The sequence below is a fragment of the Eriocheir sinensis genome, unplaced genomic scaffold (genome assembly GCF_024679095.1).
Source record: "Eriocheir sinensis breed Jianghai 21 unplaced genomic scaffold, ASM2467909v1 Scaffold725, whole genome shotgun sequence".
Classification (NCBI taxonomy): Eukaryota; Metazoa; Arthropoda; class Malacostraca; order Decapoda; family Varunidae; genus Eriocheir; species Eriocheir sinensis.
In genome coordinates, this window is record NW_026112082.1 from 177,280 (window position 1) to 191,241 (window position 13,962).

At 44.9% G+C, this 13,962-nt stretch overlaps 1 protein-coding gene across 7 annotated transcripts in view; it reads left to right on the forward strand.

Annotated features, from left to right (window-relative positions):
• The window catches only part of LOC126994128 (uncharacterized), a 52,327-nt gene that overhangs the window by 19,839 nt on the left and 18,526 nt on the right, over nt 1-13,962 (forward strand). For 2 of the 7 annotated variants that reach the window (XR_007748818.1, XM_050853376.1), the window contains exons 1-2: nt 3,004-3,532; nt 9,288-9,808. The exons of 3 other annotated variants lie outside the window; for them this stretch is intronic. Coding sequence is in view for 1 of the 4 variants with exons in the window: in XM_050853376.1 (XP_050709333.1) it covers nt 3,083-3,532; nt 9,288-9,808 (971 nt within the window). In the remaining 3 variants the exon portion in view is untranslated. Of the gene's footprint in view, nt 1-3,003; nt 3,533-4,235; nt 4,331-9,287; nt 9,809-13,962 lie in introns of those variants that run through there. 2 more of the 7 variants (XR_007748820.1, XR_007748819.1) reach the window with 1 other exon arrangement.

Sequence of the window (13,962 nt, forward strand, 5' to 3'; positions counted from 1 at the left end):
AGTGAGAGTTTCGAAGGAATAAGAGGAAGAAAAGAAGGAAAAGAAGAAGGACGGAGAAAAAAAAGAAAGGAAAAAATATTAGATGAAGTAAAAACAAGACTTGCAAAAAGGAAACAAAAAGATGAACAAGAAAACGGAAGAAGGAAATGGAAGAAAAAATGTCAAGGAATTAAAACTCAAAGAACGTAGAGGATACAAAAAGGAAGTTACGAGGAAGGCGATGGAAGAATTAAAGCAAGGCAGAGTAGGGAGAAGGGATAAGAGGCGAAATAAGACTTAGAATATATGAAAAAGTAAGAGGATATGAAAAGAAATAGAAAAAGTTGGAAGAAAACAATAAAAAGGAGGAAAAAATAAACACGAATGGGAAAGAAGAGAAACAAAAGAGAGTATTTAAATGTGTAGAAATTGGGAAGATTAATATTATGAGAATGTAAAAACGCAGGAAAGCAAAACGAGGAAGTAGAAGTAAAATAATAATATACAAAAGTGAAATGACAGGAAGGAGGAAGATGAAAGGCAAGAACAATAAAATGGAAAGACAAAAAAGACAAAACAGACGATACAAACAGAGAAGAAGAAGGATAAAAAAAAATACGAATAAGGCTGAAAAAAACAATATAAAAGGAAGGATAAGTAAAAAACGGATGGGGAGGAGGAGTAAGAGGAAGAGATGAAAGGAAAGAAAACAAAATGGATGACAAAATTTAGATTGAGATAATGAGGAACTAGAAGAGGGGTTAGAGAATGGCCGCGCGGGAGAAAAGATGTGAGCCAAATTAAGAATGAGAGGGTAGGCAGGAAAAAAAAAAGATTAAAAGCAAAATTTGAAGTAAGATAATGAGGTAGCAGAAGAGCGTGACGACTGGAAGAAAGTAGAAGAGGAAGAGGAAGAGGAAGAGGAAGAGGAAGAGGAAGTGATTGAAAGAGGAGGAGAAAGAGGATATTGAGAAGATCAACGTGCGAGAAAAAAATGAGTAAAGGCAACATAAAAAAAATTAAAGGGATGAAAAAAAAAAGATTCAAAGCAAAATTTGGAGTACGATAATGAGAAGGAAGAGCGTGAGGTCTGGAAGAAAGTAGACGAGGAAGAGGAAGTGATTGAAAGAGGAGGAGAAAGAGGAGATTGAGAAAGCAGACTTGCGAGAGGAAAGATGTAAAAGCAACATTAAAAAAGAAAAGAGGAAAGAAAAAAAAAAGATTAGAAGCAAAATTAGGAATAAGACAAAGGGGAAGAAGAAGAGTGTGAGGATTAGAAGGAAGTAGAAGAGGAAGAGGAAAAGGAAGTGATTGAAAGATGAGGAGAAAGAGGAGATTGAGATGGAAGGAAAAAAAGATATGAGATAAAAAGCAAAGTTGGAGTAGGATAATGAGGAAGAAGAAGAGGCGAGTCAGGAGTAGAAGGAAGTAGAAGAGGAAGAGGAAGTGATTGAAAGAGAAGATTGAGAAGGTTGACGTGGGAGAGAAAAAGTGTTAAAGGAAAATAAAAAAAGAAATGAAAAGGAAGATAAAAAGAACATGATTAAAAGCAAAATTAGGAATAGGATAAAGAAGAAGAAGAAGAGCGTGAGAACTGGAAGGAATAGGAAGAGGAAAAGGAAGAAGGAAAAAGGAGAATCAAAAAAGGAAAATCAATGGGAAACAGTTTAATTTGAGCAGAATGTATTGCAAAGACAGTCAGAAAAAATAAATAAATAAAAATGAAGAAAAAACATAATAAAAAAGGAAAAAGGAAAAAAAGGAAAAAATTGAAAAAAAAAACATTGAATAGAAAAGAGTGGAAGATGAAAAAGGAAAAAAAAATGATGAAAACGTAGAATTAAAACTGGAAGAGAATGATCATAAGCAGGAGTAAATTAGAAGATGGGTGAACGGAATAAAAGAAGACTAGACAAAAAAAGAAAAGAGAGAGAGAGAGAGAGAGAGAGAGAGAGAGAGAGAGAGAGAGAGAGAGAGAGAGAGAGAGAGAGAGAGAGAGAGAGAGAGAGAGAGAGAGAGAGAGAGAGAGAGAGAGAGAGAGAGAGAGAGAGAGAGAGAGAGAGAGAGAGAGAGAGGAGTCAGCAGGTGGCAGTAAGAGGTGGTGTTAAGTGTGTGTGTGTGTGTGTGTGTGTGTGTGTGTGTGTGTGTGTAGTTCAATGCTAACAAGAGACAAATCCATCACCAAGGCTCCTGGAGGGCAAGGCGAGACGATCCAGTAGTTAACAAAGCCTCACGCCGCTGAACGCGTCATCTGAGAAAATTCAGAAGAAAAAAACTACCCGAGAAATCGTATTGTTGCAGCAGCTAAATATTTGTAACTGTAAATATTTTGTACGCCTCCCTTCATTGCCAATAATCAATATAAGGGAAATATATTTGTGTGACATGTTATTATTCTTGTAAGATTAATAATTCGAAGTGGTTCATTGGGTAAGGTGGGCACGATGCGGCCAGTCCAGGCTCACGGCGGCTTCTCGGTGTGACGAGATGTGTGTTGCGGCGCCGGCAGGTTTAGGTGAAAGTGAGGGGATGAATTATGAGGGTTGGTGTGAGTAGAAGGAGCTAGGAGCATGAGGGCGTGGGTGCGGGATTGGCATGGGCGTAATACTTGTAGCAATCATTCGGCCAGGGATGAGGGAGTGGGTCGTGTGGGTTGGTGTGGGTGGCAAGAGGGCGTGGGGGCGGGATTGGCATGGGCGTAATACTTGTTGCAATCATTTGGCAAGGGATGAGGGAGTGGGTCGTGTGGGTTGGTGTGGGTGGCAGGAGGAGCATGAGGGCGTGGGTGTGGGATGGGCGCACATGGCGTAATACTGGTAGCAAACATTCGGCCAGGGATGAGGGAGTGGGTTGTGTGGGTTGGTGTGGGTGGCAGGAGGAGCATGAGGGCGTGGGTGTGGGATGGGCGCACTACTTCCAGCAACATTTCGTCACCTGCATTACGTCCCATCGCCCCAGCGTTACACTCTCAGCCTTTTCTTTGAGCGTCCCCGCCAGTGGTCGGTGTAGCCAAAAAGGGCACACGACGAGGAGAAGCCATCCCAGAAGAGGACAACGTTGATGACCTGCACGTTCCTGCTAAAGATTGTTCATTTACATTAAAATGACTCAGCAAAAACAAGTGAAGAAGTCTTGGTGCTGCGGGTGCTTCGGCTGGCTCTTCGCCAGGCGGAAGCGCCGCAGCCCCTCCGAGGAACCTGACGACATCGTCGAGGAAACCGAGAACGCGGGTGCCCAGGCCGATGCAGGGCAACAGGCCCTGGTCTGCCTGAAGAAGGCTACTCAGCCTCTCTCAGTGGTGGAGGAGGAGATCCCCTCCGACACCCTGCTGGATGCTGATGGGGTGGTGGGAAAGGGCGAAAAGGAGGCCACTGGCAAGAGGCGTCAGACTCTCATCATCACAATCCACTTGGTGAAGAGAGAGAAGGTCCACAAGCCAGTGGATGATACAACAGTCTCACAAAAAGACTGCACGCAATTGGAGAGCCATGGCAAGAGGGTTCAAACTCTCGTAATTACTCTGCACATGGTCAAGAGAGAGAAAATAAAGGAGGTATACGATGAGCTCCCCTCCGGGCACCAAGGCACTGCTAGGGACGCTCCTTCCAGCAGGAGCAAGGCCGTTACCGGCCCACCGGAAAAGATGCCCCTTATCAGCAGCTTCAAACAGCGGGATGCATCTCAAACCCCGGTCAAGAAAACTATCAGGTTCAACTTCCAAAACCTGAACACTTTCGTCAAAATTCGTGAGCTGTACTGTGCCTACGACTACTGCAAGTATGGCTTCCCTCTCTCCAGCATTCGTCCTGAGCTGAAAAGCCTAAAGGAGAGAGCAGTGGAGCCACAGGAAGAGCCACCAAAGGAAGCAGTAAACAAACTACCAGAGGCTCAGAAAACAGTAGCAGAGGAAGCAACAGATTCAGCCAACAAAATCGATGAGCCACAACAAGACACAGGGATCCTCAAGAAAGGAAAGACGGCCAGCACCGCTCATAAATGTGTGCGCTTTAACTTCCAGAACCTGAACACTTTCGTCAAGGATCGTGAGCTGTACTGTGGCTACGACTACTTCAGGTATGGCTTCCCTCTCTACAGCATTCGTCCTGAGCTGGACAGGCGAAAGGAGAGAACAGTGAAGCCACAGAAAGGGCCAGCGAAGGACGCGGTAAAGAAACACAACGCACTACACCAGCAAACAGTTGGAGCAGCTCGCTGTGCACAAATGAATACCACTACTGAAGGGAAGTCTCCTAAAGGTATCCTGAAGAAAGAAAAGATGCCACGGTCCACCTGTCCAAGACATGTGCCCTTCAACCTTGGTAACCTCCGCGCCCCCGTCAAGGAACGTGAGGTGTACCGTGGCCACGACACCTTCAGATACGCCGCGCCGCTCCAAGTCACTCAGCCTCCCAACTTTACCTCGAGGCCTCACCAGCAGCCCGTTAGATCCGCCTCTAACTCGCTGCGTGGCGCACCTCGGCACCTCGAAAGGCCGGCACAGCGGAGGAACGACTCCTTCCAGCAAAACAGTGGCTGGTATGCTGCACACAACTACACCAACAGCCGCCACTCACAGCACCGCCAGCACAACGCCAGCAGCCACGTCCCGCCAAGATACGAAACAAGGCATTTCTACGAGGGACAGACACATCAGGCACCAACTCCGCAGAAGTCGTGCCAAGAGAGGCGCAAAGCCGAGTGGTGGCGAGTTTCTGTGAGCACCGGGCGAGTACACAGCGTCGTGATCAAACTCAAATGTTCAGCGACGTACGGGTGACGTACATTCCGGGTGCATTTCTCAACACCCGCTGAACAGTAACTGTCGCTGACTGGTGATAACAGAGACTGAGGAGTGCCAAGAAGCACCACAATCACACTGAGAGGAACGGCTCGCCAGCTGACTAAAATCACCATGCAGAGGAACGCATCCCATGGAACGGTGCCACTTCTGCGGAACAAATTGTTCAAGAGTGTCGCATCTGTGGGGAGTGTTTGGACGCATGTGTGCTTACATTTCTTATCTTATATTTCAAATGAAAAAATAGAAAATATTGTCTTACAAAAAACCTTAGGCAGGGATAGTGGGGTCGTGTTGCACCTCAGAACAAGACACGTTATGTAAGGAGTTGTCTGAACGACCACCTGTTTTAAAACTATATTTAAATGAAAGGTATTAAAATGCTCTTGCCAGTATGCTTCAGCTCAGTGTGATGAGCTGAGTTTTATTTTGTCTCTCATTCTCTGCGGAATGATTATAGCTTCCAGGTCTGAGACGCGTGCCCAGAGCGTGACGGAGGTGAGATCGGGATGGAGCCACACAATCCGCGTTATTCATTTATCATGGCAAAACTCCCTGGTTCAGTCACGCTTGTTCGCGTGCTATCAACGATTGAGGCAGCTCACAGAAGGTGCCGGAGCCTTAGAACTTTTGCTAATAATGGTCTTCACATTTATGCCAAGAATCGTGCCAAATCTGTTCTCCGACTTGCCAATAACTCCTTCATCAATAAATAAAAATATTGAAATTTTGCTAACAAAATTGTTTCCATTTACCTGAAAATAGCTCCCACAAAACACTCTCTCTCTCTCTCATCAAGTGACGATGTCAACACACCAGTCTGGCCGTTCTATTTCTTCACTGACTGGATTTAATCAAAGTCGAACAAAATCAAATGAAAAAATAATAAAAAAATACGTCCACATAGTACACACTTATGTATCTTCGACCTTTTATGCATGTAAACACAGATAAAATTGACGAATTTACGGGAAGTGGAACCTGGCATCCCACACGCGGCTCTGCTGTGTGATTGGCTGTCAGGCCACGAGAAGGGCGGGGCGGAGGAGAGCTGTGCAAAAATGTGACACTAAAAGGAAAACGCGGCCAGGCCACGGTGAATTTTACACACACACACACACACACACACACACACACACACACACACACACACACACACACACACACACACAATGGAAGAATGGTAACTGAAACATGGTATAACAAACCCGTAGACCTAAACTCAAAATAAGCATTCCAACAAATAACACTATCAGGAACACTGCCGCTACCACCACTACTAATCACCCACCACTTGAATAACGACCATTAGCACCATCATGGCAGGCACTTCAACCACCAGGACTACCATATCGCCCCCTTCTTCCCGGCATCACCACTGCAGAAGAAAAGGAAGAGAATAGGAGGAAAATGATGAAAGCAGAATGCAAAATCGAAGGAAAAGTTTGTGGGCAGGAAAAAGGAGGAGAAGAAGTAATATGGAAATAATACGTATGAGTAAGTGAGAGTTTTGAAGGAATAAGAGGAAGAAAAGAAGGGAAAGTAAAGGGACGGAAAATAAAAGTAAAGGAAAAAATATTAGATGAGGTGAAAACAAAATATGCAAACACGAAACAAGAAGATGAACAAGAAAACGGGAGAAGGAAGTGGGAGAAAAAATGTCAAGGAATTATAACTCAAAGAACGTAGAGGATACAAAAAGGAAGTTACGAGGAAGGCGATGGAAGAATTAAAGCAAGGCAGAGTAGGGAGAAGGGATAAGAGGCGAAATAAGACTTAGAATATATGAAAAAGTAAGAGGATATGAAAAGAAACAGAAAAAGTTGGAAGAAAACAATAAAAAGGAGAAACTAAACACGGATGGGAAAGAAGAGATAAAAGAGAGTATTTAAATGTGTAGAAATTGGGAAGATTAATATTATGAGAATGTAAAAACGCAGGAAAGCAAAACGAGGAAGTAGAAGTAAAAAAAATAATATACAAAAGTGAAATGAAGGGAAGGAGGAAGATGAAAGGCAAGAACAATAAAAACAGAAAGACACATAAGACAAAACAGACAGAGACGATAAAAGAGAGAGAAGACAAAGGGTGAGAAATATACGAATGAGGCTGAAAAACAAAATCTAAAGACGGAAAAGTAAAAACATGGATGGGGAGGAGGAGTAAGAGGGAGAGATGAAAGAAAAGAATATGGGAGTTAAAGTTTAGTGAGATAATGAGGAACTGAAAGAGGGGTTGGAAAAAGGAAAAGATGTAGACCAAATTAAGAATGAATGGGAAAACAAGCAGAAGATAAAATAAGATTAAAAGGAAAATTTGGAGTAGGACAATGAGGAGGAAGAAGAGCGTGAGGACTGGAAGGAAGTAGAAGAGGAAGAGGAAGAGGAAGTGACTGAAAGAGGAGGAAAAAGAGGGGATTGAAAAGATAGACACGCGAAAGAAAAAGTGGAAAGGCAACATTAAGAAAGAAATGAGATGGAAGAAAAAAAAGATAGAAAGCAAAATTAGGAAGAGGATAATGAGGAAGAAGAAGAGAGTGAGGATTAGAAGGAATTAGAAGAGGAAGAGGAAGAAGGAAAACGGAGACTCAAAAAAAGGAAAATCAATGGAAAACAGTTTAATGTGAGCAGAATGTTAAGCGAAGACCGTCAGAAAAAGCGAAAACAATAAAAATAAGGAGAAAAAAAGTAATAAAAGAGGAAAAAGGAAAGGAAAAAAAACATTGAATAGAAAAGAGTGGAAGATGAAAAAGGAAAAAAAAGATGAAAACGTAGAACTAAAACTGGGAGAGAATGATCAAAAGGAAGAGTAAATTAGAAGATGGGTGAGCGGAATAAAAGAAGACTACACAAAAAAAGGAAGAGAGAGAGAGAGAGAGAGAGAGAGAGAGAGAGAGAGAGAGAGAGAGAGAGAGAGAGAGAGAGAGAGAGAGGGGGGGTGTATTTGTTGTGTGTGTGTGTGTGTGTGTGTGTGTGTGTGTGTGTGTGTGTGTGTGTGTGTGTGTGTGTGTGTGTGTGTGTGTGTGTGTATTTGTAGTTCAATGCCAACAAGAGACGCTGAACGCGTCATCTGAGAAAATTCGGAAGAAAAAAACTACCCGAGAAATCGTATTGTTGCAGTAGCTAAATATTTGTAACTGTAAATATTTTGTACGCCTCCCTTCATTGCCAATAATCAATATAAGTTAAATATGTTTGTGTGACATGTTATTATTCTTGTAAGATTAATAATACGAAGTTCTTGCTGGGCTTGTGGCAAGAATTTTCGGCCGAGTGGTTCATTGGGTAAGGTGGGCACGATGCGGCCAGTCCAGGCTCACGGCGGCTTCTCGGTGTGATGAGATGTGTGTTGCGGCGCCGGCAGGTTTAAGTGAAGGTGAGGGGATGAATTATGAGGGTTGGTGTGAGTAGAAGGAGCTAGGAGCATGAGGGCGTGGGTGCGGGGTTGGCATGGGCGTAATACTTGTAGCAATCATTCGGCCAGGGATGAGGGAGTGGGTTGTGTGGGTTGGTGTGGGTGGCAGGAGGGCGTGGGGGCGGGATTGGCATGGGCGTAATACTTGTTGCAATCATTTGGCAAGGGATGAGGGAGTGGGTCGTGTGGGTTGGTGTGGGTGGCAGGAGGAGCATGAGGGCGTGGGTGTGGGATGGGCGCACATGGCGTAATACTGGTAGCAAACATTCGGCCAGGGATGAGGAAGTGGGTTGTGTGGGTTGGTGTGGGTGGCAGGAGGAGCATGAGGGCGTGGGTGTGGGATGGGCGCACATGGCGTAATACTGGTAGCAAACATTCGGCCAGGGATGAGGGAGTGGGTTGTGTGGGTTGGTGTGGGTGGCAGGAGGAGCATGAGGGCGTGGGTGTGGGATGGGCGCACTACTTCCAGCAACATTTCGTCACCTGCATTACGTCCCATCGCCCCAGCGTTACACTCTCAGCCTTTTCTTTGAGCGTCCCCGCCAGTGGTCGGTGTAGCCAAGGCGGCACACGACGAGGAGAAGCCATCCCAGAAGAGGACAACGTTGATGACCTGCACGTTCCTGCTAAAGATTGTTCATTTACATTAAAATGACTCAGCAAAAACAAGTGAAGAAGTCTTGGTGCTGCGGGTGCTTCGGCTGGCTCTTCGCCAGGCGGAAGCGCCGCAGCCCCTCCGAGAACCTGACGACATCGTCGAGGAAACCGAGAACGCGGGTGCCCAGGCCGATGCAGGGCAACAGGCCCTGGTCTGCCTGAAGAAGGCTACTCAGCCTCTCAGTGGTGGAGGAGGAGATCCTCCGACACCCTGCTGGATGCTGATGGGGTGGTGGGAAAGGGCGAAAAGGAGGCCACTGGCAAGAGGCGTCAAACTCTCATCATCACAATCCACTTGGTGAAGAGAGAGAAGGTCCACAAGCCAGTGGATGATACAACAGTCTCACAAAAAGACTGCACGCAAATGGAGAGCCATGGCAAGAGGGTTCAAACTCTCGTAATTACTCTGCACATGGTCAAGAGAGAGAAAATAAAGGAGGTATACGATGAGCTCCCCTCCGGGCACCAAGGCACGGCTGGGGACGCTCCTTCCAGCAGGAGCAAGGCCGTTACCGGCCCACCGGAAAAGATGCCCCTTATCAGCAGCTTCAAACAGCGGGATGCATCTCAAACACCGGTCAAGAAAACTATCAGGTTCAACTTCCAAAACCTGAACACTTTCGTCAAAATTCGTGAGCTGTACTGTGCCTACGACTACTGCAAGTATGGCTTCCCTCTCTCCAGCATTCGTCCTGAGCTGAAAAGCCTAAAGGAGAGAGCAGTGGAGCCACAGGAAGAGCCACCAAAGGAAGCAATAAACAAACTACCAGAGGCTCAGAAAACAGTAGCAGAGGAAGCAACAGATTCAGCCAACAAAATCAATGAGCCACAACACCTCACAGGGATCCTCAAGAAAGGAAAGACGGCCAGCACCGCTCATAAATGTGTGCGCTTTAACTTCCAGAACCTGAACACTTTCGTCAAGGATCGTGAGCTGTACTGTGGCTACGACTACTTCAGGTATGGCTTCCCTCTCTACAGCATTCGTCCTGAGCTGGAGAGGCGAAAGGAGAGAACAGTGAAGCCACAGAAAGGGTCAGCAAAGGACGCGGTAAAGAAACACAACACACTACACCAGCAAACAGTTGGAGCAGCTCGCTGTGCACAAATGAATACCACTACTGAAGGGAAGTCTCCTAAAGGTATCCTGAAGAAAGAAAAGATGCCACGGTCCACCTGTCCAAGACACGTGCCCTTCAACCTTGGTAACCTCCGCGCCCCCGTCAAGGAACGTGAGGTGTACCGTGGCCACGACACCTTCAGATACACCGCGCCGCTCCAAGTCACTCAGCCTCCCAACTTTACCTCGAGGCCTCACCAGCAGCCCGTTAGATCCGCCTCTAACTCGCTGCGTGGCGCACCTCGGCACCTCGAGAGGCCGGCACAGCGGAGGAACGACTCCTTCCAGCAAAACAGTGGCTGGTATGCTGCACACAACTACACCAGCAGCCGCCACTCACAGCAACGCCAGCACAACGCCAGCAGCCACGTCCCGCCAAGATACGAAACAAGGCATTTCTACGGAGGGCAGACACATCGGGGAACCAACTCCCGCAGCAGAAGTCGTGCCAAGAGAGGCGCAAAGCCGAGTGGTGGCGAGTTTCTGTGAGCACCGGGCGAGTACACAGCGTCGTGATCAAACTCAAATGTTCAGCGTTGTACAGGTGACGTACACTCCGGGTGCATTTCTCAACACCCGCTGAACAGTAACTGTCGCTGACTGGTGATAACAGAGACTGAGGAGTGCCAAGAAGCACCACAATCACACTGAGAGGAACGGCTCGCCAGCTGACTAAAATCACCATGCAGAGGAACGCATCCCATGGAACGGTGCCACTTCTGCGGAACAAATTGTTCAAGAGTGTCGCATCTGTGGGGAGTGTTTGGACGCATGTGTGTGCTTACATTTCTTATCTTATATTTCAAATGAAAAAATAGAAAATATTGTCTTACAAAAACCTTAGGCAGGGATAGTGGGGTCGTGTTGCACCTCAGAACAAGAAACGTTATGTAAGGAGTTGTCTGAACGACCACCTGTTTTAAAACTATATTTAAATGAAAGGTATTAGAATGCTCTTGCCAGTATGCTTCAGCTCAGTGTGATGACCTGAGTTTATTTTGTCTCTCATTCTCTGCGGAATGATTATAGCTTCCAGGTCTGAGACGCGTGCCCAGAGCGTGACGGAGGTGAGATAGGGATGGAGCCACACATTCCGCGTTATTCATTTATCGTGGCAAAACTCCCTGGTTCAGTCACGCTTGTTCGAGTGCTATCAACGATTGCGGCAGCTCAAAGTAGGTGCCGGAGCCTTAGAACTTTTGCTAAAAATGGTCTTAACATTTATGCCAAGAATCGTGCCAAATCTGTTCTCCGACTTGCCAATAACTCCTTCATCAATAAATCAAAATATTGAAATTTTGCTAACAAAATTGTTTCCATTTACCTGAAAATAGCTCCCACAAAACTCTCTCTCTCTCTCTCTCTCATCAAGTGACGATGTCAACACACCAGTCTGGCCGTTCTATTTCTTCACTGACAGGATTTAATCAAAGTCGAACAAAATCAAATGAAAAAATAATAAAAAAAATACGTCCACATAGTACACACTTATGTACCTTCGACCTTTTTATGCATGGAAAACACAGATAAAATTGACGAATTTTACGGGAAGTGGAACCTGGCATCCCACACGCGGCTCTGCTGTGTGATTGGCTGTCAGACCACGAGAAGGGCGGGGCGGAGGAGAGCTGTGCAAAAATGTGACACTAAAAGGAAAACGCGATCAGGCCACGGTGAATTTTACACACACACAGACACACACACACACACACACACACACACACACACACACACACACAATGGAAGAATGGTAACTGAAACATGGTATAACAAACCCGTAGACTTAAACTCAAAATAAGCATTCCAACTAATAACACTATCAGGAACACTGCCGCTACCACCACTACTAATCACCCACCACTTGAATAACGACCATTAACACCATCATGGCAGGCACTTCAACCACCAGGACTACCATATCCCCCCCCCCCCCTTCTTCCTGGCATCACCACTGCAGAAGAAAAGGAAGAGAATAGGAGGAAAATGATGAAAGCAGAATGCAAAATCGAAGGAAAAGTTTGTGGGCAGGAAAAAGGAGGAGAAGGAGTAATATGGAAATAATAAGTATGAGTAAGTGAGAGTTTTGAAGGAATAAGAGGAAGAAAAGAAGGAAAAGAAGAAGGACGGAAAAAAAAGAAAGGAAAAAATATTAGATGAAGTAAAAACAAGACTTGCAAAAAGGAAACAAAAAGATGAACAAGAAAACAGAATAAGGAAGTGGAAGAAAAAATGTCTAGGAATTATAACTCAAAGGTAGAGGATACAAAAAGGAAGTTACGAGGAAGGCGATGGAAGAATTAAAGCAAGGCAGAGTAGGGAGAAGGGATAAGAGGCGAAATAAGACTTAGAATATATGAAAAAGTAAGAGGATATGAAAAGAAACAGAAAAAGTTGGAAGAAAACAATAAAAAGGAGGAAAAAATAAACACGAATAGGAAAGAAGAGAAACAAAAGAGAGTATTTAAATGTGTAGAAATTGGGAAGATTAATATTATGAGAATGTAAAAACGCAGGAAAGCAAAACGAGGAAGTAGAAGTAAAAAAAATAATATACAAAATTGAAATGACAGGAAGGAGGAAGATGAAAGGCAAGAACAATAAAATGGAAAGACAAAAAAGACAAAACAGACGATACAAACAGAAAAGAAGAAGGATAAAAAAATATACGAATAAGGCTGAAAAAACGAAATAAAAGGAAGGATAAGTAAAAACACGGATGGGGAGGAGTAAGAGGAAGAGATGAAAGGAAAGAAAACAAAATGGATGACAAAATTTAGATTGAGATAATGAGGAAGTAAAAGAGGGTTTGGAGAACGGCCGCGCGGGAGAAAAGATGTGAGCCAAATTAAGAATGAGAGGGAAGGCAGGAAAAAAAAATTAGAAGCAAAATTTGGAGTAAGATAATGAGGAAGCAGAAGAGCATGACGACTGGAAGGAAGTTTTTTTTTTTTACGTTGTTGCCTATTGCGCCGGTAGGCATCTTCCCGGTGGGGCCTGATGGTCGGCCCAAGGCTTCTTCCAGGTGGGGCCTGATGGTCGGCCCAGCCCGTTCTGGCGCAGGCGAATGTTTATAGTGGCGCCATCTTGCATTGGCTCATGCTGCCCCCCGGAACTCGTTCTTGATTCGCTTGGACGGCTTCCTCTAGAGTCCGGGTTGATGGGTGGTCTTCAGGACAGCATGTGGGTAGTTTTAAGCCACTCGGCGGTGACTGAAAAATCCGAGTGGTAGCGTGGGGATTCCAACCCACGTCGTCCATCACGCGGCGAATGTGGGTCCAGTACGCTATCACTTCGGCCACCGCCTACCCTAAAGTAGAAGAGGAAGAGGAAGAAGAAGTGACTGAAAGAGGAGGAGAAAGAGGAGATTGAGAAGATTGACGTGCGAGAAAAAAATGTGTAAAGGCAACATAAAAAAAATGAAAGGGATGAAAAAAAATATTCAAAGCAAAATTTGGAGCACGATAATGAGAAGGAAGAGCGTGAGGTCTGGAAGAAAGTAGAAGAGGAAGAGGAAGTGATTGAAAGAGGAGGAGAAAGAGGAGATTGAGAAGGCAAACGTGCGAGAGGAAAGTAGAAGGAAGTAGAAGAGGAAAAGGAAGAGGAAGAGATTGAAAGATGAGGAGAAAGAGGAGATTGAGATGGAAGGAAAAAAGATATGAGATAAAAAGCAAAGTTGGAGTAGGATAATGAGAAAGAAGAAGAGGCGAGTCAGGAGTAGAAGGAAGTAGAAGAGGAAGAGGAAGTGATTGAACTGAGATTGAGAAGGTTGACGCGGGAGAGAAAAAGTGTTAAAGGAAAATAAAAAAAGAAATGAAAAGGAAGATAAAAAGAACATATGATTAAAAGCAAAATTAGGAATAGGATAAAGAAGAAGAAGAAGAGCGTGAGAACTGGAAGGAATAGGAAGAGGAAAAGGAAGAAGGAAAAAGGAGAATCAAAAAAGGAAAATCAATGGGAAACAGTTTAATTTGAGCAGAATGTATTGCAAAGACAG